The 26561-nt window shown below is 44.9% G+C and overlaps 1 protein-coding gene across 4 annotated transcripts in view; it reads right to left on the bottom strand.

Annotated features, from left to right (window-relative positions):
* Positions 1–26561, bottom strand: part of MTCL2 (microtubule crosslinking factor 2) — an 85472-nt gene that overhangs the window by 43260 nt on the left and 15651 nt on the right. For all 4 annotated transcript variants that reach the window (XM_028734848.2, XM_028734847.2, XM_028734846.2 and 1 more), the window contains exons 2-3: positions 12462–12686; positions 2526–2684 (exon numbers count right to left, since the gene is read on the bottom strand). In XM_028734848.2, the coding sequence (XP_028590681.2) occupies positions 2526–2684; positions 12462–12686 (384 nt within the window). The remainder of the gene's footprint in view (positions 1–2525; positions 2685–12461; positions 12687–26561) is intronic.

Below are 26561 nucleotides of genomic sequence, written 5' to 3'. Positions count from 1 at the left end.
AAACATATAAAAATAAGCACCCATCAGGTATCATCAAGGAGCAGGTTAAAAGATCAATTTAACTGTCTTTCAAATCAAAACATTTTAGCCATTGGGTTTTTTCCAATTGCAACGATTCAAAGATGCTCTTTGATCCAGTGGATCAAAGCCTACAACATGCAGAAGGGCTGGCTGGGCATTTCCTATGTGTTAGTTTTATTTGCTATAAGATTTAAGTTCACACAGAAACAGCACTGCAAGTGCAACGGAGTACTGCTCCGGAAGGGTTTAGTTTTATAGAAAAAAAGGTAATACCAAGGTGTGTCAACTTTGGGCTAAAAAAACTGGTCATTGTATTTTTTAATGCAGAATGAATCAGGATAGTAAAGCAAGGGAGTTTGCCTGGCCTGACTCCAGCTAGGGTAATTCCATGTTGCAGACACTTAACTCTTGCTGTGACTGCAACTGGAAACCAGATTCCTTTTGGCCTACTGCCCTGACCTCACTCACAGTTCCATTCTACACCACATTTTTGGCAACCTTGTGAGCACCAAGAACTGGTTGCTCTCCCTTAAGATAATCCTGTAGGGAGCTATTGAACATGCATGTTTTGTCAGCTTTGCTACCTAGCACTTCAGCAAGACCCAACTATTTTATGTTACACTGCCACTTTCCTGCAGTGAAGCGCCTAAATACAGCATCATTAGAACTATACAGCATAATGGTACCAGAAGACCATTATGCCGAGAGACCAGAAACAGAACCTGATGCCAAGGAGATCGTTAGTGGTCTGAGATCCATTCACCTACACTTCCATGACACCATTTGACTGCAAGTCATCAAATGGATATGAGAAGTGCCTAAACTATGCATAGTTTCTCTTGAAGGAAGCAAGGATATGGCACATTCCAGCTTCTAGCAGCAAACACAAGAACCAAAAGGGCAGACATGAAAAAGATAAGACCACAATGTGTTTTAAATGGCTAGCCTAAAACTATTGATCACCATCAACTGCAGGTCAATACTCCATTTTGCTCTGTTCTTCCTTGACTTTGTAGGAAAGGTTGACTATATGTAGTTCTCTTTTACTGCTTGCATTTGATTTCCCAGCATTGAAATTACAGCTTCCATTCAATTCCAATGATTCATAATGTAGACTCCAAGAGAAGCCCTCCCTTCCTAAAGAACCCCAACTTCAATCATCTGGCTAGAATGCAACTAAGGGAAATGGTTTTGCCCTGGTACCACTCTTATCTGGAGGACAGTTCCCAGAATTTGATGCTGGAGAACTGACTCTTGGCTACATGGCCACTAGCCTATGGTGTTCCTCGAGGCTTCCTTTTGCTTCTGTTGCTGTTTAATAACCACATTAAAACACTAGCAGAGATTATCTGTGGATTTGGGGTTGGGTGCCATCAGGATCTCACTTTTCCAGCAGATACCAGGGAGGTGGTAGAAGTTCTTCAATGTTGTTGGAGCATAGTTGCAAGCTGGATGTGAGCAAATGTGTTATCCGGACAAGACGGAAGTGCTGTTGTTTAATAGGAAGACTAGGTCAGGATTAGGTGTACATTGCACACTGCTTGAAGAGTCAGGATCAGAGTTTGAGGGTGCTCCTTCATCTGGCATTGCCCATGGGACATTTAGCCCCTCAGGCTCTCTACCAGGCCCCCCAGGGCTATCACAGGCCCTCCAGACCACACACCACCAACCCAGGCCACTCTGCCCAGGCTCTGCTCCACATACCCCTTTAGTGTGTAGAATGTGCCTCTGGAACAGAACTAAGTGCCTCTTGCTAGTCTGGATGCAGAATGCACTGTGTGTGTGTGTGTGTGTGTGTGTGTGTGTGTGTGTGTAGAAACTTCTGGCTTCTGCTTAGCTGGAATATAAACCCAGGGGTAAGCATCACCTATGTTGCTCCACTCACTTTTGCCTCTTTTCATCACTGGTATGTGGCCCCAGAAGATTGCCTGTTAGAAAATGTGACTCTAAGGCTGGAAGAAACACAAAATGCCCCTGTCCTAGGCACTCACAGATAGCCACTGCAGCAACTTTGTACATCTTTGGCTAGTGCCCCAGCCCTTTCCTGGAGATCAGCTACACATGCCTTGGTCACACTCACATTAGATTACTGTAATGTGCTCCACATGAAATGGCCCATTGAAAGTGTATTAAGGAGAGAAATAAAAGAAAAGGGGGGAAAGCCAAAGATACAAATCTTTGTACTGCGCCAGTAGATGTGTGTAAATTTGGAGAAACAGCCTTAGGGAGCCTTAACAAACAAGCAACTTGATGGCCATCCAAGTTCATGTCTTTTGCATATTTCATCCACTTCCCAACACATGTTTAGAACACAACTTACTAGTAGCAAAGAGGTAAGCAGGAGACCTGGGAAGATGTAATGTTGTAGATTCTATATGCCTTGAGCAAGTCACTCCTCCTCAGCCTAAGCTAACTCGTGGGCTTGCTGTGAAGCTGGAACACTGATCAAAGCTCCTTGGGAGAAAAGAGAAGATAGAAATGCAATCCCTTAGGATAGTACTTACCTCCCGTAGCTTATCCATCTCATTCTGCAGCACCTGCTTAGCCAACTCACTCTCAATGAGCCGTTGGCGCAAGTCCTCATTCTCATCCTCCAGCTTAATCCGTTTTTTCTCCACTGTCTCCAGTTCATTATGGAGCCTCACAGAGACATCTTTGGCTACCTATAAACACAGCAAAAAGTAATATGAGGTTTGGTCCTCAGATCTGATGCACAAGTTAATATTACCAGCAGTACTGACATTGGGCTTTATATTCTATTTTGATCAGGGATATATATCCCACCGGACTGTCCCTCTTCCAAAATCCTCACTGGCATTTAGCTTTCCTGATCTATTTAGAAAGAAACAGATTTTCTTCCAAAATGCATGCTTACATTCAAAATTGCTTAAGCAGGAGCTACGGCTTGCAGCGTAAAATTGTAGCTAAGCATTTTGCACAAATTTCATTTTTAATCCTTTAATTCAAGTTGTACCAGCATAATTATGTTCAAGATACGAAATGTTAGCAAGAGACACATTTTGCAGGTCCCTCCCTCCTCTTATGTGGCCCAAGACTTTATTCTTAATGAAGAATGCAGCCATCTTGGGAACACAGCATGGCTTTGCACATTAGAAGCATGCACTGAAAAAGGAAGCAAAAGTGATGCTATCGGACGATATCAAAAGGATTTGTGCAACTCTTTGTAAGGGAGCACAAGAGCTGTGCCTACATTGAATACAGTGGTGCCTCGCAAGACGAAAAGAATCCGTTCCGCGATTCTCTTCGTCTAGCGGTTTTTTCGTCTTGCGAAGCAACCCTATTAGCGGCTTAGCGCTATTAGCGGTTTAGCGGCTTAGTGGCTATTAAAAGGCTTAGCGGCTTAGCTGCTAAAAGGCTATTAGCGGCTTAGCGGCTTAGAAAAAGGGGGGGGAGCGGGGGGAAAATCGCAAGACTAGCAAGACGTTTTGTCTTGCGAAGCAAGCCCATAGGGAAATTCGTCTTGCGAAGCAACTCAAAAACGGAAAACCCTTTCGTCTAGCGGGTTTTCAGTCTTGCGAGGCATTCGTCTTGCAGGGCACCACTGTATATACATCTTGCCATCTTTGCACCAAAATCAGAAGTATGGAGAAAACCAAATTCTCTTGAATCCCTCTTCCTTGTAGTAAACGATGCACCTCTTGTTATTCAGCAGCATTATGGTGTATGCTTTGCTGCACAGCCCCCCCCCCAAAAAAATCAGAACTTCCACAAAAGTTCTATGCCCTTATGTCCATGATCTTATGCCCAATGGTGCTTTGAATGCCAGCTTCTCTGGTTACAGAAGAGGGAATAACTGTCACATACAAGACCGAGATGCCAGTCACTTCTGAGTTTGTTCGCTGCGATGGCTGGCAGGTTTTAGATGCACATCAGCAAGTTTCAGAAACTGTGCAAAATGGGAATTAAAGGGAATATAGACACATTTAGATGCACCAAGGTCACCACCTAATAATTCTCTGTGAATCCACAGGCATAGAAGGGGGAACAAGTTGGTGGTGCTACATTATCCTCTCTGAGCTTTCGCCATTGAACCAGGATAGATTTTTTTAAAAAAATGTATTGAACTGAAGAGCATGCATCAAATATTAAAGTTACAAACAGGTTCACTAATGTCAATATTAATGGTGCAATGGGTAGTCTAGCAATTACAGTAGCACCATCCATATCTCCTACTGTAATGTGAGGATATAAAAAAAACCACGTAATTCTCTATCATGGGTGCAGAAGCATCAAATAGGCTTTGCCACTGGCACTTAGACATGTCAGACTCAGATTGTGCGACCAAAGTATAGCCAGGAAGAGCATTCAGGAGGGAAAGGGCAAGTCAAATGCCAAAACTGTAAAATGGGAAAGAACACAATTCATGTGAATCTGTTGAACAGACTGAATAATACTGAACCTAAACTATTTGAGACTCAGGATTCAGACTTTCAAACAAAAATGTCAAAAATGGGGCATGGTAGAGCTTTACTGTCTGTTCCATGGAAGAGTCATGGAACACTGAATTACTCTTAATATGGGGCATATCTCTTAATGCATCTGTAGACACAGGAAGTAGTTCCACAGTCCTGATGACTTTATGTTCACAAACATTTTCCAGCAAATCCCAAGCAATGAATTCTGGTCCCCAGAGACCCTCTGGGCTTGACCTCTTCTGCAATAAAGCTCTCACAATATGGCTTTATCTGATAATTAGGGTCATAGGTAGTCCTTTATCACAGCCCAAGGAAAGAAGAGAGGTTCTTCACTGGGAAGGAGGAAATTAACTTTACAAAAAATGAACTTTTGCAGGGGGCGGGGGAAGCAACCGAAAGACCAGATGGCAAAACATCAATATCTAATTTCAAGATCCTCCGCAGTGTGTAATCCCAAATAAAATAGGGGTATCCTGTATGGAATCTCTAGGAAGCACCACTGAACCTATATAGAACTTTAGACTGTATGCAGCCAAACCTGCAAACGTAAGTGGGTTTTCCAGCTGCGGGTTGAGTTCTGCTTTCCAAACAGCCTTCACCCATTATAAACACATGGCTTCCAATGAATGTTGATTGCCTCCTCCTCTTTTTTTAAAAAAATATTTTTTCTTTATATTTTCATTTTACAATAAACACAAAACATAAATTTGAATTATTCCACATCATCTTTCAACTCCCCTCCCCCCTTTCAGAGGTTTCTTACACTTATACTGGTTTTTACTGCATTTTTGAGACTGACATAAGGACTAGCCAATCAGTACTGTGCAAAGAACAAGTCTCTGCTGAGCTCAATCAGAGTGGTTTTTTTTTGGGGGGGGGGGTGTATTGAAAATGTTACATGCCCCCAAAATGAAATGAGAGTCTTTCCACAGCAAGCTTACAGTTAAAATTGCATGCACCTATATACACACTTAATACTGGCACTACCTCACTGTACAGAGGACCTCCTTTGTTTCTTTTGCGTGATGGTAAAGAAACTGCAAAGGTTAGAGAAGGCCATTATATTTATGTTCAAGTGTCAGGAGGGGGAACTTCGGTTGACATGTGCAGACAGGGCTTTCTCCCTGCTAGACAGGAAACTGGCATGGGTTTTACACCACAAAGATGTGAAGGGCAAAGGACAGAAAACGAAGGCATTACCAGGGCAATCTTGATGGACAGGGCAGGTTGGAGAGGCAGAATGCTACAATGGATTACGGAAAAAAGCATGCAGTGACCTACAGTGCACAGCTGATGCTAGAAAAGTCACCCTGTGTCCCACATTTTGTACTTCTTTATACAAATCCCCAGTTGCATCCTGACTATGGGAACTGAAAACTGAGCTAGGAAAGAGGCAAATGGTAGGACAGCTACTAGCATGGAATCAGCTTAGCCAGAGGCTCCAGCAACACCATCAAGGTTGGGGGGGGGGGGAGAGTTCCAGTTATTTCCTGCTCCTGCAAGGAAAACACTTGATCATAGCAAATGGTAAGGCAACCAGGAGGCAGCTGTTACAGGGTTCAGGGAAGGAGCAGAGCGAGAAAAATGCACCGTGACAAGCATATGGCAACTATCACACTACATCTAGCTCAGAAGAGGGCCAGTCCATGCAATGACCTCTTTGGAAGAAACTACCGTGGACGCTCGGGTTGCGAATGTGATCCGTGCGGGAGGCACATTTGCAACCTGCAGCATTTGCAACCCGCAGCGTCGTGTCTGCGCATGCGCAAAGCGCGATTTAGCGCTTCTGCGCATGGGTGAGCACTGAAACCTGGAAGTAACCCATTCCAGTACTTCCGGGTTCAGCGTGGTGTGCAACCCGAAATTGCGCAACCTGAAGCATCTGTAACCCGAGGTATGACTGTAAAGGGTGAATAACTAAATCAGGGGTCAGCAAACATTTTCAGCAAGGGGCTAGTCTACTGTCCCTCAGACCTTGTGGGGGGCTGGACTATATGGGGGGGTGAACGAATTCCTATGCCCCACAAATAACCCATAGATGCATTTTAAATAAAAGGACACGTTCTACTCATGTAAAAACATGCTGATTCCCGGACCATCCGAGGGCTGGATTTAGAAGGCGATTGGGCCGGATCTGGCCCCCAGGCCTTAGTTTGCCTACCCACGGGCTAAATAAACACTGCATTTTGAAAACACAACCTTCTTCTCTGGAAATGTGACATATACTCCTACAACATGTATCAGCTCATGAATCGATAGCTATGGCTATCAAAAGTTCTAACATCCCTAATATCCTCATTATGATGTGATGATGCAGCCGAGATTAAATCTGCTTGTATATCACTGATTATGGCTATCTAATGTATAAATACAAATGGTGGTGTAATTAACATCTGGAATGTGAACGTGTTTTCTCAATTGTTATTTTTAAAAAAAATTAAAGTGTGAACATGGTTTTAACATTTCAATGTATTTTCACACTTAAACATCTTTTGTTACATATTATAATGTTGCTTTTTGTAACTTTTCTGTTTCCAGTTAAGGAAATCAGCCCCCAGGCATCACACTCGATGAACACAGCATGCGTGGAACTCAGGGGTGGGGAGCCTGTGGTCCTCAGGTGTTGCTGGGACTCCCATCAGTCCCAGCCCACATAGCCAACTGGCAGCAGTGATGGGAGCTACAGACACGCAACATCTGGAAAACTGTAGGTTCCCCATCCCTGATAAAACTGGACATCATGCACTATAGTGGGCGAGCATGTGTCCCTTGACCTGTCTCCATATGGCTCTCAACCCAATTTCATAAGGCTGCTGCAGACCTCTAGCAAGAGCAATCTGTCCCTCCCCAGACAGCCTGCTGAGGGAGCAAAGGGGTGCCCCTTGTCACCTTTTAGCTCAGTATAAGGTAGCTCTATATTACATAATTGGCAGGGTGTTGGCCTGAGACTGAGAAAACCCATTTCAATAGCTACACTTAAACATTTGGGCACCTGGGATGGTTTTCTGCCTCCAGGGGTCTAGGCTATGCTCCTAGTCCTCATTCAGAAGCTCTGGAATGAGTAATAGTTTGCATGCAGAAGGTCAAAGATCAAACCTTGACATCTCCAGTTAAAAAGGTTCAAGTAGCAGGTGATGGGGAAAAGACCCTCTGCCTGAGACCCCAGAGAGCCATTCGCAGTCAGAGGAGACCATACTAGGCCAGATGGATCACTGATGGTCTGTCTCAGTACCATGTGGCTTCATATAGTCAAAACATATGTTCAAATACTTTGAAGAACCATGTGATAAAAAAAACTACAAGCTGTGGAACAAGATGTTATCATTCCCTACACCAAGACAGAAACCCTAACTGAGGGGGGGGGGGGCATGGAGCAAGGGACTCTCCGTGGCATTTGCAGCCTGACTGGCTCCGGCTAGCCAGGAGGAAAAAATGGAAGGTAGTTTTCCCAACTATGTTGGCTGCACCAACTCACAACATGCGCCCAAATCAGGTCCCTCACCAGGAACTGGACTGGCTTTGGATCCAGAAGAGCCATTGCTCTGCTTCCACCCTATCATTGAAACACCCCCATTGGGGAACTTTCTTCCAGCTACTGCTGGCAGGAACACCAATGGCAGCATATACTCCTCCACATTTCTGTGGGCACAGAAAGGGCCTCCATGGTGGCCAAGTTCCTCTGCCGGTGGTGTCAATTTCTAATCCCTGCCAGCAGTATGGATCAATGGTTAGGATTGTCCCACTCATTCCAGAGTATCAAAGCCTCTTCTCAAAGCTATGGTGATATAAATGCTGAGGGGCAGAAGGCATGGAAAGGAGCTGTTTGGACCAGAACTGCTGGCCCTTTATAAAGAAATGGGTTGCATCCATAAGTAGACCCACTGAAATTAAGGAGTATGAGTAACCTAGGTCCATTGATTGCAGCGAGTCTACTCTGAGTAGAACTTAGTTGGCTGCAACCCAAAACCTGCAGCCTTTACAATGATCAGGCAGTAACGCCTGCCTTGCTTTGGCCTATTTGCATAAATAAGCTTCTAAGGACATGTTCCCTGCAGTTCTCTCTTTTCGAACTAGCTGAGTTGTGGCATACAGGTTAAATTCTCAGCTTGCATTCCTCAAGTTGCTAATTTAAATCCTACTGCAGACTCAGATATTGGCATACGGAACTGGGCATTGCCAACACATAGCACCCACAATAATGGCAGCTGGAAATTTTCAAATGCCCAAAGCTCTAATCAACAATACTGAGCAAAGCAGTATTGCCCCTCGGGATCGAAACAGGGAGGACAGTAGTGTTTAGTAGGGCAGGATATCTACTACCTCATTCCAATGCACGTATCATGCTGAGAATACATTCTGTTGGACCCCATCAGGTCCAGGTGGTAGCTACATTTACTTTTAAACAACTGCACAAGCATATCCTCTTAATTACAGAGCAGTTAGTGATGGATGCTTGGGTGGAGATTGTCATCCGTCACTTGTGGCATGCTTCATTTCCAGAAACTGCCATTTTCTGGAGCCTGGGGCACTTGGCAGCAGGTTCAGTCCTTTGTTTAAAAGCTTCCATTTGGCTCAATCCCAGGCTTTGCTGAGCTGGGATAAAAGGTACTGCAACAATGAAAAAGCGTTTTGTAGCTGAAGAAGAACAGCATTCCAGTGTAAGTGGAGAGGCTGCTGCACTTACTCTCACTGAGTCATGTCCAAATAAAAGCACAGGTGCTGCTACAGAAAGAGTTACAAGCAAAGGCTGCCCCCGCAGGGAAATGGCCAGCAGTGCCGGGCATTGATTGCCCTTCTCTCCTCAGATGGGTAGGTTCGAAAACACCTATTTTGTTAATTAAAATTGCTCAACAGTTGATTGCACAGAGAGAGCTGCATACTTTGCCTGCCATGTCTCTATGCAAGTAAAAAAAACCCACCTCTACATTTTATTACTATTTTCTCTCCCCCCCCCCCCCAGTCTACTAGAAAGGGGGACCATGCACAGAGTCTGGGACTTCTGCCCAGTTGAAAGGCTTGCCCATGTGGATTGACAGCACAAGGGTTGCTTCTCAAATTGCCAGCTCTGTAGGGCCATGAGATGGCCAACTTCTCACACAGCATACTGCCTTCCTTCACTCACTGTGAGCCCAGAGGATAAAAGACCACAGAATATGTGACCAGAATAAGCAGGGGGATGATAATTGTACCAGCTAAATGCCTCCTGTTTTCAAGTCTATGCACCACAACAGGGGAACTCACACAGAGGCCCCGTGGAAGGACCAGTGGCACAACTAACTCTGCAGGTGAACTTGCAGATTCATTTTTAATTGGAAAGGGGGAGAACAAAGTATTTTCAAAGAATCGAATTCTACTGCTTAGACAGTAATAAGGCTAGCCAGCGCTATTTGCTTAGGATGTTCATCCAAGTCGCCCCTGGAGAATGTCCAAAGGGTTGGAGCTCTGGAGCTAACATTTCTGCTTTTGTTAATCATGGTGGAAATGCCCCCCCCCCCCGCAAAGAGCACAACCTTCCCAGTATTTACTTCCCTCATCCACACCATGCCAGTCGCTGTCGACACGGCTAAGCATTTTAAAGACTCCCTCATCCTGCTCCTTGTCGAATGCAACCTAAGAGTCACATCCCTTTGGGTCAATGTTCCAGGGGCCTTGTGACAGTGGTGGGTGGGGCCAGAGGCAAAAGTGGGAGGAGCAACAAATGTAAATGTACAGTAGGCTGGTTTCTACACACACTCACAAACCTCTCTCTATCCTCCATCCAGGCAGGGGAGAGGCATTATCAGAGTTCAAGGACACATCAGGAAAAAACACTCAAGGAGAATATGAAGTGCATCCAGTGAATGATATGGCTGGGGGAGGGGGAGTATGATGTAGGGAGAGGCTCAAGGAACAGATAGAGAAGCTTAAGGACTGTATTTGGGCCCCACACCTGAGGTTCCTCACCCTGGCCTATGCCATTAGGCAATGCAGCTTTGTTCAAAGGGCCACAGCAATGGAACAGGCCTTGGAGGCAGCAAGAAAGGAGGCATTCCTCCAGCAGATTGTGTTACTGTGCAATGCCAATAAAGTGCCATGCCTAAGCAGCATATGCACCACCCAGCTGGCCTGTGCAATCATCAAGAGCTAGCTAAGGCCCTTGGGCAGCTCAGGGAAGGGGCTCAGCCTCTCTGGTCAGCTGCTTAGTTCCCATGACTGTAAACTGAGCTGACAAGAAAGCATATCCTTATCACTAACCCTTCCCAGGTCTGCACATCACAAGAAGCCTAGTGTCTGTGCAATGGAAAAGGGAGTGAAGTAGAAGCAGAAGTACAGCAAGGAGTCCAGCTGCTGCTAAAAATATGCCACATTGTTTGGGGAGCCCAGGTTTCAAGGGATATGCAGCTATGACAATGCACACAAAGGTTGCGTGCGATATGTGATGAGCCAGATTGTAATAACAGCATGAGGAATTGGAGCAGGGTTAACCCACAGTCCTGATCAGAATCCTGATGGGAGCTTTCCTCCCAGTACAGATAAATAGCAGTCAAGTCCAATCAGGAAAACAGCAGGAATAAAAGGGAAACGGGGGGGGGGGGATCCCCTCTCCCACCATGCCATGGCCCAAATCTGGCTCAGGAGCTCCTATGCTAGTTATTTGTTCAAGAAAGACCAATTACACAGCAAATGTCACATCTAGCATGGTCTTAAGCTCTATGAAGGAAGTGTGGGGAAAATAATAATAATAATAATAAATTTTATTTATATCCCGCCCTCCCCAGCCGAAGCCGGGCTCAGGGCGGCTAACAACAGGGTTCTATAGATCCCATCACTAGCTCTGTTCTCCAAGGCAAAGAGATGGGTTTTCTCTCCATTTCAGCCTGCATTATGTGTAATGCAACACCAGCTTAAACCTGGCTCTCTGCAAGATTGGTCAACTCAACATTATATAGTAAACTAGACAGCAATTAAAAGCTAAAGGGGCCCCACTCCTCAAAGGAATCATTTCAAGCAGAGCAAGCTGCAGTTCACTCTCACCACCAAGGCCTGAACTAGAAAGAACTTATGCAGAATTGCCTATGTGCAGGACCGTCAAAAACAGCAAAAAATAAACAAACCAACAAGCCACAGGTAATTCAAATTCTGCAAGAAAATGATCAATTCCATGACATCTATGCAAATTAACAATCACTTGCATATATTTGCTTACTTTGCATATTCTATTCTGCTTCTGTTGGTCATACGAGAATGGAGCCATGGAGGGTAATGAAACCCTGGCCTTTCTGTCCCCCACCTACTTGGCTTCTGAGATTTTACTTAGCATTGCCCACACTTTCATGCCTATTTTCACAGTCACAAGGGCCAGAAATAAGCTTCTTTCAAAAGCTGAGATTCTCAGGATACTTAATTCTGCACCCAATGGAAATTTCAATGTTTGCCCAGTAAAATTATGGAAGCATTAAAATACAAAAGACTTGATCTGCTGCTGCCTCTTACTCAGATCCAAAAGGGCATGTAGATGAATTGAGTCTACTCTGCTACAACTCCAATCTCTGTTTGTCTTTACTTGCCATTATCTTGCCCTTATTGACTCAGTAAGAGGTGGGCTACGTTTGTTCAAAGGAATCCAAGCCTCGTGGTTTCCTCTGGGAAATTGCTACAGTGCCCAACAGCAGCATTTCACAAATCTTGCAAGTTCTGCTCTAGGTCAGTATGGCAACAGATCCATTTTCAAGCAAGTCATTTCTAAGCAGTTATTTTTGCAAAACATAACTTAAATGCACACCAAATGGAGCCTGTACCCCAGCACTGGCGGAACACATGCTTTGCATGTAGAAGAGCAAAGGTTCAATACCTAATACCTCCAACTTAAAGGGTTTTTGGAAAGGCTTATGCCTAAGACCTTGGAGAGATACCAGTAGCGAAAATAAACAGCACAATGGACTAATAATCTGAAACAGGACAAAGCAGGTTTTTTAAAATCCCAGGACCATTCAAATGTCTTCTCTCTTGTAACTGCAGGCTTACCTTGACGTCTTGTTCAAGGCCATGGATGAGCTCTCCATCCACCTGGCCAGTCTGTGCCACACGAAGGCTGCGCCGCTCTGCCTTTCGCAGACGGTATTGCAAGATGCGGCAGGTCTTACTGGCTTGGTCCAGTTGCTGCCGGAGCTCCTGTAGCTGGTAGACATCTTCTTCCATGTAGACGTCTCTCATCTCCAGCATCTCAGCCCGCAATTCCTCAATCTCATCCTAAGGAAGAAAAGTACAATGGTCAAAGAATGGACAGGGCAAGCGTTACAAAGCTTGCATATGATGGACATCAGAAAAGAATATGACAAGCGAATGAGGAGGGCAGTTAATACCTGTGTGTTTATATATTCTACAGTGCTTCTCCACTATAAAAAGTCTTCAGGCAGCATTTATTTATTTATTTAAAAAGCACATTAAAAATCCCAAAACAAACTACTGTATGATCCAACAGAACAGCAGGGTCCTTCTACAAAGCTATTTCTTATGAGGTAAAACCAGTAGGTTAACGAACAAAAACAATACCCCTCACAGTTTAAAAGGCCATACATGGTTTAATTAGCCAAAGGCCTGATTATAAATATGGTAAGTAGATAAAATGTGGGTTGGGAGGTTTCAATGGAGAATCGATTTTTAAAACCCCTATTCTGAAGGGGCAAGAGAAAGAGTTAATAAGAAGAGAAGGAACTGCAGTTCCCTCCAACCCAAACTACCAGGGATGTGGACAGTGCTTTGTCCTGGACTATATAAGAGTAAATTATTCTTATACTATTACTAGAATAGTATTCTACTGGTTTACTATTACTTCCTTTTCATCTATTTATAGGGGGGGGGGGATAAGCGATTTGTGAATGCTTTAAAACAATTACCTGCATTGAAGTAACCAATGCAATCCTGACATGGGACTGTGAACATGTCAGAAAATGTTTCCACTGCAGCACTAAGAAAAATTCCTCCACGCGTCTGCACTACATAATTCAGAACATTTAGGCACCAAGCAACGGGTGAGATTAACAGCTAAAAAGCCACCATTTACAGGCAAAATGGGGGGTTGGGGTTGGGGGGGAACTCCCTATGTAAGACCACCCAGAACTAGAGTGCAGCCAAGCAATGCCAATCCAACTAATTAGCCCTAGGAGATTAGAAGCAAAGGCACTGAGTGCATAACATGCAACTCTAGGATAAAAGACTGCACAGCAAGAGGAAAGCTACAAAGCACCAGTCACAAGGCCCAAGAGCTGTCTCCCTGAGAAATTGTCCTTATACCTGCAGCAGCATCCTTACTTCTGACTTTATACCAACAGTAATGTCAAAAGGGCTCCTGTCCTTTCTGGAGCTCCTGGTTCCCCAAATTAATAGGAAGTCTCAACTGCTCTGTCCCAGCTAGTAGACTGTAAACCTTGGCTCCAAAATGGCTGCTAAAAGTCATTAACAGCCATGATAAAAAAAAAACCATGACAAATCAGAAAATATATATTGTGCTGTAGAGAGGAAAGACTTTTCCTTATGGATCACAAAGTTATTTCCTTCCTCTGTCTGCCCCTGAGTATCTTACCTGCAATGCTCAAGATCATGAATTTTTATCGGAACTCATCTTAGAATAAGAACTGGGTTTAATATATTGTACAGCTGCTTATCACACACAGAATTGTTTTTTTTTTTAATCAAGACCCATGACATGCTATATAATTGTCAATGATAGCACAGAGAAACTGTTAACTCTTCAGTACAATGGTATATGTGCCTACTTCAAAAGTAAACCTCTTCATTTATTGGGGCTTACTCCTAGGTAAGTGGTTACAGGGTGTCAGCAGAGGCATTGGTTTAGGATTTGCACTTGGGAAAACAGTGTTCTTGTGCCTTTGATAGCTCTTCCTCCATAGTCAGGACCACCAAGATATAGCTGATTTCCCATGAGATTGTCAGGGTGGGTGGGAGAGAGGAAATTAGCAATGATTGTACGTACTCTCTAATCTTCTGCTATGCCATGTCCCCCAACAGCCATTTTGTGTTATGCCATAGCCCCACAGCGGCCATTTTGTGACTGGCACCCTCAGCACTCCCTCAAAATTCAAAATGTGCCCACTGGTCTTAAAAGGTTGCTGATCCCTATTTTTTACCACGCCTGCTCCTGCATTATTCTGATGGTGGTGCTCAAACTGGAGATTTACTAACACATAAACAGAAATTTGTGATGACTAGCCATCAACTCCACAACAGTTATGTTAATAAATTTCCAGAAGTCTGCACCTGAAGCAGTGAAAAAAGAAGTGCTTGGGAAAAGAGCCACTTCCCCAAGAAGGTGGTGGTGTTTACAAGTATGGTTAAGAGCTCTAAGGGAATTCAAAAGATACCAATCAGCAACATGACACCTTGAATGCCACTGACATAAACTCAAGCAATGGGCAATAGCTCAGTGGTAGAACTTTGCATACAGAAGGTCATAAGCTGAATCCCCAGCATCTTCAGATAGGACTGGGAATGCCCCGTTTGAAATCCTGAAGAGAAACTGCCAGTGAGCAAAGACAGTATTGAACTAGATGTACCAATGGCCTGGCTTAGTACAAGACAGTTTCCAATGTCCCTTTGGAGCACTGTACTCAGCCAATATATCCTTTCTAGGTCACAGAAATATGCTGAAGCACATCCACGAGGGATGTGGCATTGTGGCAGTGGCATTCAAGAGTATAGAAACATCAAGCACCAGAATAGGAAACATTTCTCCAGTAACTGTGTTTCCAGAATCAGAGCCAATTGCCACAAAGTTGTACTTCCCTGATCCTGGAAAACCCAGAAGATCCACCCAAAGAATTATATAAACAAAGTCAGTGAGGCAGAGAACGTGGGTGCATGCCAGGGCCTCATGGGAGCCTTTCCAAGTGTTCTGGAATGGAATGGGAAGCAAAACAGCCCTGTGAAAGACCGAGCAGCCTGTGAGTAGCTAAAAGTAGGTTTACTTCTGTCAAAGTAATATGAAATAAAAGCTTCAGTATACTTCAGCAGCTCTAGTGCACTAAGTTCTTTCAGTTCAGATTTAGTCAAAAATACTACCAGCATGCAGTGTCCTGGGCAGTGATGCATCTGGTATAGCTACCGTATTTTTCGCTCTATAACACGCAGATTTTTTCTCCTAAAAAGGAAGGGGAAATGTCTGTGCGTGTTATGCAGCGAATGTGTGGTCCCTGGAGCCGAAAAATGAGGCAAAAATCAAACCGCGCTTCAGGGAGAAGGGAGCTCCGTGAGAGAGGAAGTGGTGGCTTTCCTGCATTCTGCCTCAGGGTCTTACTGCCCACCCTGCTCTGTTTCGTTACTGTGTTTGCTCAAACGGAACAAAGAGCAGGGAAAGCCCCTCCCCTCCAGGCAAGTAGAGGGGAGAGCAGAGCGTCCCTCGTTCTATCCTCTCCCTGCTCCGGAGGGAACAATGTTTGTGAAGGGAAGAGAGATTACAGGTTCGGCTTAAAATTCTGATTTGACTTCCTGCTTTTTGTTTTTGGAGACACACAGCATTCAAATATGCTTTCTTCCATTTAAAAGGATGAAATCCTTAAACAGTGTTTTGCCTGTAAATTCATGCGATCTGGAAGATTACAGTGTCTGTACCTCTTAAGGGATGGCAAAGCTTAGGTTTCGCTGCTAAATAGTTCTTAATGCAGTTAAAATGCTTTCTTCTGTCATGCTGGTGGGAGGGAGAGGGAGAGAGAGAGAGCGCAGGCTGGCTGGCTTGTGTGGGTGGGTGGGGGGAAACTTTTGCCTTCCTTTCCTCACGTTATAGCCCTCTCCTGCATTCTTAGCCTTCTGTGTTTTTCCTTCCCTCCCCACTTAAAATGTGGTTACAAAGCATGGATCCACATGGATCCTCAGGATCTTTGCATTGGGTCACCCCAAATTCACCATCAGAGCACACAGCATGTCCATGGCTACAGCCTGCCCCCCCAAAATCACACACCCATTGTTGCCTGGGGCTGCAATGGTGCAAAAACGTGGTTACAAAGCATGGATCCACATGGATCCTCAGGATCTTTGCATTGGGTCAGCCAAAATTCACCATCAGAGCACATAGCATGTCCATGGCTACAGCCTGTCCCCCCCCCCAAAAAAAAAATCATGCACCCACTGTTGCCTGGGGCTGCAATGGTGCAAAAACGTGGTTACAAAGCATGGATCCACATGGATCCTCAGGATCTTTGCATTGGGTCAGCCAAAATTCACCATCAGAGCACATAGCATGTCCATGGCTACAGCCTGTCCCCCCCCCCCAAAAAAAATCATGCACCCACTGTTGCCTGGGGCTGCAATGGTGCAAAAACGTGGTTACAAAGCATGGATCCACATGGATCCTCAGGATCTTTGCATTGGGTCAGCCAAAATTCACCATCAGAGCACATAGCATGTCCATGGCTACAGCCTGTCCCCCCCCAAAAAAATCATGCACCCACTGTTGCCTGGGGCTGCAATGGTGCAAAAACGTGGTTACAAAGCATGGGTCCACATGGATCCTCAGGATCTTTGCATTGGGTCAGCCAAAATTCACCATCAGAGCACATAGCATGTCCATGGCTACAGCCTGTCCCCCCCCAAAAAAATCATGCACCCACTGTTGCCTGGGGCTGCAATGGTGCAAAAACGTGGTTAAAAAGTATGGGTCCACATGGATCCTCAGGATCTTTGCATTGGGTCAGCCAAAATTCACCATCAGAGCACATAGCATGTCCATGGCTACAGCCTGCCCCCCCAAAAAAATCACGCACCCACTGTTGCCTGGGGCTGCAATGGTGCAAAAACGTGGTTACAAAGCATGGATCCACAGGGATTCTCAGGATTTTTGCATTGGGTCACCCCAAATTCACCATCAGATCACATGTCTGTGGCCACAGCATGAAGCACAAAAATGATACGTCCACTGTTTCATTCAGAATATTTTTTCCCTTGTTTTCCTCCTCTAAAAACGATGTGCGTGTTATGGTCAGGTGCGTGTTATAGAGCGAAAAATACGGTAATAATGGATCTATTCTTCCAGAAGTGGACTGGCTCCAGGCTGCATTTGATACCAAGCATGCTTGAAAAGGCAACAGAGCCTGAATTCCTAGCTTGCCAAGAGTCATGGTCAGGGCTCTTCCTCCTCACGGAAATAGGCCTTGGAGCCTAATTTGCCCTCAGAATTAGCCTATAATATCCCTACCTCCCCAGGAGGGTGTCCCAGCACCAGAAGAGCCCATGACGGCAGTGGCCTGAAGAGGTCCCATTACCTTCCTCAGACTCTAAGCACTACAGCTTGGAAACCTCAGCCTTGCCCATGCCACTCCTAAATACCTCCTAAAACTGGTTGGACCCCTTGAAAAGTAAGAGGCTTCACGCATCAGCAGTGGGGCTAGCTGGTGAGAGGGAGGTTTAATTCTGGTTCAGTCTGCGTTTACTGGTTGTTGTAGCAACACTCAAGCCTGCCTTGCCTGACTTCCAGTATATAGGTGCTACTTGGACCCATCCAGGATGCTAACCACTATGCTTGTTTGCCTTTTGGACTGTGGCCTCTGCTTTGCTTAATTTCAATTAGCAAGACCTACCCTCTTGCTCTATCTGACTCTTGCCCAACCTGACTTTGCTTCCTGGGTCCTGAACTGGTAGTGGTGAGCAATATGCAGCCTGACATCCCCTAGGACTCTGTGCCAGGCACACAGTCCTACTTGGCCAAAAGCCTCTCTCTTGACTGCCTGGGACAGGAAGTCCAATTGCCTTAGTACCCAGATCCCTAACAACAATGGGGCTGCAGAATATAGCCAAACATTTTAATACTTAACTTTCAACTGAGGCCTGTTCACAGTGGGTTGTATTCATTATCTGGGGACAACATGGGCCATGTGCAGGGGGTGGGGAGAAGAGGTTAGGGGGCGCAAATCCACGGGTTAGGGGGCGCAAATTACTTGCCTTGCCCCGGGTGCTGACAACCCATGCTACGCCACTGGAAGAGAGAACGCCCATTGCACAGGCTTCCTCTATGGGTCAATCAAATGCAGCTCAGTGTGTGTGCATATACACATTTTAAAGCACGTGGGGAAAACCTCCAGCCCAGAGCAGGCACCACATCTGCATATTCATAAACTAGTCAGGGACATCTGACTATGTTTTTATGGCTTTCTTTCATATTGTCCTATCTGTGAACAACTGCCTACTAAAGAATACAGTGGTACCTCGGGTACAGACACTTCAGTTACAGACTCCGCTAACCCAGAAATAGTACCTCAGGTTAAGAACTTTGCTTCAGGATAAGAACAGAAATCGTGCAGCGGTGGAGTGGCGGGGGCGGGAAGCCCCATTAGCTAAAGTGGTACCTCAGGTTAAGAACAGTTTCAGGTTAAGAACGGACCTCGAGAATGAATTAAGATCTCAACCTGAGGTAGCACTGTACTGGTTTGAAGGATTCTATTCTGTGGTTTCACCATCAATTCCCTAAGTGGTTTTCAGAGCACCATTTCATTAAAAATTGACCAGACTACTTTCACATGGCAGACTACTTTCACTGGCAAGTTTGGCCTTGGAGTTCAAAATGAAGCAGGGCAAAGGCTAATAGAGTTCTGTCAAGAGAACAAGCTGGTGAGCCAGTGTGGTGTAGTGGTTAAGAGCGGTAGTCACGTAATCTGGGTAACCGGGTTCGCGTCTCCGCTCCTCCACATGCAGCTGCTGGGTGACCTTGGGCCAGTCACACTTCTTTGAAGTCTCTCAGCCCCACTCACCTCACAGAGTGTTTGTTGTGGGGGAGGAAGGGAAAGGAGATTGTTAGCCGCTTTGAGACTCCTGAAGGGGAGTGAAAGGCGGGATATCAAATCCAAACTCTTCTTCTTCTTCTTCTTCTGGTCATCACAAACACGCTTTTCCAACAACACAAGAGACGACTCTACACGTGGAGTATACACAACTAAACCTACTGCCTCCCAGGAGTGACATACTTCAACCAGTTCAGCAAAACTAGCACATCACCTTCCCTCATGAGGATCAACCATTAAAACATAAAACAGACCTGACAGCCTGGAAGAATAACTGTGAAAACTCCAGTATCAGAGGGGAACGCGCTGAACGCAAAGAGCCTAGAGCGAGGGCACTTGAGAGAGAAAGGACTTATTTCTATAAATACTTTACAGAGAGATAAAGAGGAAACTGTGGGTGGGGATAGGATTCTCCTCAGTAGGTGGGAGGAACACCTAAACCAAAACAATGTTGTTCAGCTATAGGGGGGAAACTCATTTCTTCCTATTGGACAGATGTATGATGAGTAAGCTGTGAAGACACAGCATTTCAACCAGAAGGCACAACGTGAAGAAACCTTACTTGCTCCAGTTGTCTCTGGACTGCAACTAAGAAAAACGAATGGGACTTGATTTAGAGGTCCAACCAAGTAATTTACTCAAGCCAAACTAAATTTTGATTGGGTATTTGTTGACCCAAATTTAAACCACACACCTCATCAGCAGATCAAACCTATTCCTATGAATTTTCAGTACTTGGGTTTAGAAAATAAAATAATAATAATAATAATAATAATAATAATAATAATAATAATAATAATATATGATAATATTTTTTTTATACCCCAGCCACCCGGCTGGGTTTCCCCAGCCACTCTGGGCGGCTCCCAACAGATTAAATACAGAATAAAACTTCAAACATCAAAAACTTCTCTAAACAGGTCTGCCTTCAGATGTCTTCTAAAAGTCAGAGAGTTGTTTATTTCCTTGACATCTGATGGGAGGGCGTTCCACAGGGTGGGCACCACAACCGAGAAGGCCCTCTGCCTGGTTTCCTGTAACCTCACATCTTGCAGTGAGGGAACCACCAGAAGGCCCTTGGAGCTGGACCTCAGTGTCCGGGCTGGATGATGGGGGTAGAGACGCTCTTTCAGGTATACTAGCCAAGGATTTAGGGCTTAAAGGTCAGCACCAACACTTTGAATTGTGCTCGGAAATGTATTGGGAGCCAATGTAGGTCTTTCAGGACCGGTGTTATATGGCCTCCACAATCACAGACTCACTGTTAAGACCTTTTTCATGGAAGACAATCTTACTCAGCTATGAGTGATCGCCAAAGAAAGAAGACTTCAAGGGGTGCACTTTTATCTATGGATCAGGGTCTGAACTGTACCCTCCCCAAAAAAACTATCACCCAGTTACACCACTAGGTATGTCTATGAATGGGAATTTTCTCCCCTCAAAATGCACAAAACAAGAACTATTTAGAAAGTTAATGTCAATATAGTAACAATTTTCTTCCAGCTGACCAACGCACCAGCTTGCCACTCTACCCCCAATCCAACAACACAGCAATGGGTTTATTCTGTATCAAGCTCAATTTAGAACCATCTCCAGATGGCACAGACCCAGTCAAATGACCTGGACCTATGGAGCCTGCAGCCTGGCAGAGCATCAGATTTGATGACTCATGTAGATAAAAGGAAATGAAAATCCAAAATCACTTCCACATACTGGTATCACAAAATAAGACCAGATGGTGCATGGGATAGTCTACATTGTAAGCTAAGGGATGGTATCAACTCCCTCTTGCTTGTGCTCTCCCCAGTCCCTCTGCCTATTGCTAGTAGCAACAGGGAATGTTGCTCATACCCTGGGGTTTGAGCCATCTGTTGCTCCCTGTTTCACTGGCAGTAGCTCTCCTACAAGAGGGCTGAGCTCTCTTAGCCACTCCTGGCTGGCCACATTCCCTACACCCCCTGGGAGACCTTCAGGCTTTTTGTCCATTTGAATTTGGAGAGTGGGAGCAGGTAGATAATTCCCCTCTTGCACTTCATGGATCAGTGGTTTATCTGCTTATGATGATCCACACAGGAAAGCCAATCACAGAATGGCACCCATTAGGAAGCCTTCCTACTGAGCAAGCAAAGAGGGTACACAAACAATGGCTTTGAAAACCTGCCTCCCGGCCAGCATGTCACATCCAATGATGAAATGAGGCATTATATCCAAGGGCACCAGAGGATTCAGAGTTCTCTGCAATATCCTAGCAAATTGCCATCACAGAACAATCTTCCTCACCCCACTTCTTTTAAATTAAGATATGAAAAAGAATGAGAAAGCTACCTAAAAGCAGCACCCCAAACTAGTTAAAGGCACACACACACACAAACCAGTTCCACATGCATATTTCATCTTGTTAATCACCACTAGATAACTTATTTAGTTAAGGCATTAGTACCATTCAGCAAAACCATCAGTGCCATTCAGCAAGTACTATTCAGGGCAACAAACCATTAAAAAGGTAGATCAGGCTATTGTGGACAACCATCTACTTGGAAGGCCTGGCAGGAAAGGTCAGCAAAGCAGACTGATACATGTTGAATTCCATGCCCTAGCAGGGGAGAACACTATAAATCAGCAAAATAATGCCACTTTCCTATAGCTTTCTTCTAGTTCACTGGGCACTGGATTTCTAGTTAAGTGGTCCTGGATTATGGCTCCAAGCAGTGAGTTCTAAAAGGAATTATCAGCAGCTCTGTGGGCATGTTCAATCTCCCTAGCAGTACAGCAGCAGCCCCTAGGCCAGGCATCCCCAAACTCTGCCCTCCAGATGTTTTGGGACTACAATTCCCATCATCCCTGACCACTGGTCCTGTTAGCTAGGGATGATGGGACTTGTAGTCCCAAAACATCTGGAGGGCAGAGTTTGGGGATCAATTGGCAGGAAGCACAGCAGAAACAGAGAGCCAGTCCTGTTGCAAGAATTTACAGAACACACAATACTTTTAAAAGAGGTTAGCTCCACATCATTGAAGATAAATATTGGCCTCCAAAGCTGAAACTGTCAACTTTAAAATCGTATGACCACTTCCTAGCTTGTATTCAACAGCAGGGGATCCTGATTAGTGTGGTTGGGCAGAGGCATTAATCGAAAAGAATGCACATTTGGATCAGAGAATTCCAGGGGGCAGGATGTCCAAGCACACAGTGTGAGAGGTGTCCATTGTTGAAAAACACTTCAGAAAGAAGATTGCTTCTGAAAAGAAACCTACATTGTCTGGGGATCACTGCTATTGCACAAAGCCTCTCTCAGCAAAAATGCCTTCCATGAACCATGATCAGGTTTCAATTGGCAAGTATAATTAAAGGCCATACTGTCTGTAATGATGCTTACCTTCCTTTGAAAGACACTATTATAAATGATACTTATATCAAAGCAGAGTCTGGTACTGTAAAAAAAACCAAAAAAACCCCACACTAATAAGCAGAGCAATTCAACTCATCATTCTAGAAGCCTCAGCATCAAAGCATTGCACCCAGGTATTTATTTCTAGGGAGGAAGTGGGTGGAGAAACCTCTGTTCGGACAGCTGCAATGAACAACAAAAGAGGGGAGGAAATTGTTACTGGGCAGAGTTCAGCCTGAACATGCAAAGAGAACTCCAGAAGCCAGACAAACCTCAAAAAGAGCCAGGACTACAGCAAAAAAAAACCCCCAAAAAACCCTGCCAAACGATTAGTTAAAACAGGTTGCCTGAGCAATAAGATAGGGACATAGGAATCTGCCTTCTACTAAGCCAGAGTATTGGTTCATCTAGTGACACTGGCAACTGTTCTCCAAGGATTCAGGGAGAAGTCTAGGACTGCAACTATTAAAGATTATGTAGGTAGCCAGAAATAAGAGGGCTTTTTTTCAGCTGTGCAACCCCAGTTGTGCAACCCCCTCCCCTTGATCATATCAAGTCTTGCTGGTGGCAAAATGCGGATGCCCAAGAAGAGTCTGGAGAACTGCATCTGTTAAAGGTAAAGGTAAAGGTACCCCTGCCCGTACGGGCCAGCCTTGACAGACTCTAGGGTTGTGCATTCATCTCACTCTAGAGGCCGGGAGCCAGCGCTGTCCGCAGACACTTCCGGGTCACGTGGCCAGCGTAACAAGCTGCATCTGGCGAGCCAGCGCAGCACACGGAACGCCGTTTACCTTCCCACTGGTAAGCGGTCCCTATTTATCTACTTGCACCCGAGGGTGCTTTCAAACTGCTAGGTTGGCAGGCGCTGGGACCGAGCGACGGGAGCGCATCCCGCTGCGGGGATTCGAACCGCCGACCTTTCGATCAGCAAGTCCTAGGTGCTGAGGCTTTAACCCACAGCGCCACCCGCGTCCCATGCATCTGTTACAAGGTGCCATTTAATCAAATTAAAATTTCCACCAGGTCAAATCCATTAAAGGAAAGCAACTCCTTGGATTTCAGTAGGTGATATTTTTGTAGCCCTTTGCCCAGTTTTTATGAAATGGAAGAATCTTAAAAGTATAATACTGTACACATGCAAGTAGTCAGACGTGGGGTAATGAGGAACATACACAGCAGACAAAGAAGACTTGTTTTGGAAAAGGTAACAAAGTATTTGGTGAGCAAATAAGACATATTGACTGGATCTGCATTTTGGAGGCCTATATGAACAGTTACTGCAAACTGGAATGGATGCCGAAGAACTTGAAACCTTCGCAGCTAAATATCAATTTGAGTAGAGGTGTCTAGGACAAGGGCTAACCTTGGTTCAAAATGTATTCTTGCTTCTCAGTGAAAAGTGGGAATATTCAGCTTTCAAATAGAACAGGGATGCAGAACCTGTGATCCTCCAGACGTTGTTGAACTCCCAACACCCGTCAGCATGGCAAATAGTTAGGGATGATGGAAGTTGTAGCCCAACAACATCTGGCTGCCACAGGTTTCCCATTTCTGCAGTAAAGCATACTGTTCACTTGCAGCCTTCATTAACCATAAAAGTACCAGCCTACAATTAGATATAAATTTATCCCAGTAACTGTATTTTCTTTTGCAGCTGCTATGGAACAAGGACTTGAGTTCATATTTGTATACAACATCCGACGCAGCTGTACAATACCACTAGTAATTTCCCTTTGAATGGTGACTGTATGCTTACATGTACACTATTTTAGGATGGTGGGTGGCATAAGGAATGGTACATGGAGTAGCAGTTGAATACTGATAAAGAATGCTTGTATGCAGAAGGCTAATGACTTCATGTACTAGCAATGCCAGAATGAGTCTTATATCTATTGCTAACACCTACTGTTCTGCATACCATTGCCCTTCAATGATACATTGGAAGGGGGCAAAAAAAACAAACCACCCTCAGTATAACTCCTAAGACTGGTGCTTTCTCCAGTTAAATCAAGAGTCCACCAACAATCTCAACATGTGTTAGGGGAGACCCAAGAAAATCTCTAATAAAAAATATATATATATTTTTAAAATGTGTTTGAGGAGAGGCACCACTATTGCGGCACCACTATTGTTGCTTGTTTAAAATTTTACCAAGAACCTTTCCAAGAACATTTTCTCAACAGAATTGCTTTCAACGCCATTATAAAAAAGACCACAGTAAGGCTGAATTTCTATATCCACTAAACAGAAGTAAACATCATAGAATTCAGTGGCACTTATTTTGGATTAACACTCCAAGACATTTTCTTTAAAAAACAATTCATTCAAACGATGTAACTTCCTCTAAAAGATGTATGTCAAAGCCTGAAATTAGAATTCAGAAAATCATCATCATCATCATCCAGATGAACTTTTCTTAGACATATATCTGCTTCCTCACATTGATTTCTGTTATCTCGAGACCCTTGGTCAACCTAGTCGCCCTCCTCTTCACACCTTCCAGCTTGTCAATATCATTCTTAAATAGTGGTACCCAGAACTGGACATGGTACTCCATGGGTGGTCTGACCAATGCAGAGAATAAAGGGGTGGCACCTATGCAGGTAGCGCTGTGGGTTAAACCACAGAGCCTAGGACTTGCCGATCTTAAGGTTGGCGTTTTGAATCCCCGCGATGGGGTGAGCTCCCATTGCTCGGTCCCTGCTCCTGCCAACCTAGCAGTTCGAAAGCATGTCAAAGTGCAAGTAGATAAATAGGTACCACTCTGGCGGGAAGGTAAACGGTGTGTCCGTGCGCTGCTCTGGTTCGCCAGAAGCAGCTTAGTCATGCTGGCCACATGACCCGGAAGCTGTACACCGGCTCCCTCGGCCAATAAAGCGAGATGAGCACCGCGACCCCAGAGTCGGCCACGACTGGACCTAATGGTCAGGTGTCCCTTTACCTTTACCTATGGGGAGCCCACAAGCAGGACCTAAGTGCAATAGTCATCTCCCACTTGTGATCCCCATCAACTGGTATTCAGAGGTATATAGCCACCAACAGTGGAGTTAAAACATAGGCATCATGACTGGTCTAACCCTCTTTCAAAGCCATCCAAGTTGGTGGCCATCCACTTTCTCCACACCATGGATAATTTTATACATCTCTGTCATGTTCCCCTGACTCACCTTTTTTCTAAACTTAAAACTGATTACTTGTGGCTGTCCTGAATCTCAGGCACAAGTCTCTCTCAGTCCTGTATCCTTCTGGGTGGAGATGCCAAGGATTGGATTTTGGACCCTATGAATATGAAGCTTGTTCTCTAATACTCAACCATGGCTCCCAATTGCAAAGAAAAATTTCAAAAGTACTTCAATTCTGGCTGTCTCATATTTTTAGCACCAAGTATTTTACTCTCACCCCTTCATGGATCACTGCCTTGCCGTGGCGAAGGGGCTTGAAGAACTCAGAGAAGCTATGAACTATGCCGAGCAGGGCACACAAGATGAACAGGTCATAGTGGAGAGTTTCGACCAAACGTGATCCACCTGGAGGAGGAACCGGCAAGCCACTCCAGTATCCTTGCCAAGAAAACTCCATGGACAAAGACAACAGGCATATAAAAGTTATGACGCTGGAAGATGAGCCCCTCAGGTCGGAAGGCGCCCAACATGCTACTGGGGAAGAGCGGAGGGCAAGTACAAGTAGATCCAGAGCTGATGAAGCGGCTGGGCCAAAGCCGAAAGGACGCTCAGTTGCGGATATGCCTGGAAGCGAAAGGAAAGTCCAATGCTGTAAAGAAAAATATTGCATAGGAACCTGGAATGTAAGAACCATGAACCTGGGTAAGTTGGAGGTGGTCAAAAATGAGATGGCAAGAATAAATATTGACATCCTGGGCATCAGTGAACTAAAATGGACGGGAATGGGCGAATTCAGTTCGGATGACCATCACATCTACTACTGTGGGCA

This window comes from Podarcis muralis, chromosome 5 (assembly GCF_964188315.1).
Source record: "Podarcis muralis chromosome 5, rPodMur119.hap1.1, whole genome shotgun sequence".
Taxonomy (NCBI): Eukaryota; Metazoa; Chordata; class Lepidosauria; order Squamata; family Lacertidae; genus Podarcis; species Podarcis muralis.
This window is presented reverse-complemented; position numbering and strand designations above follow the sequence as displayed.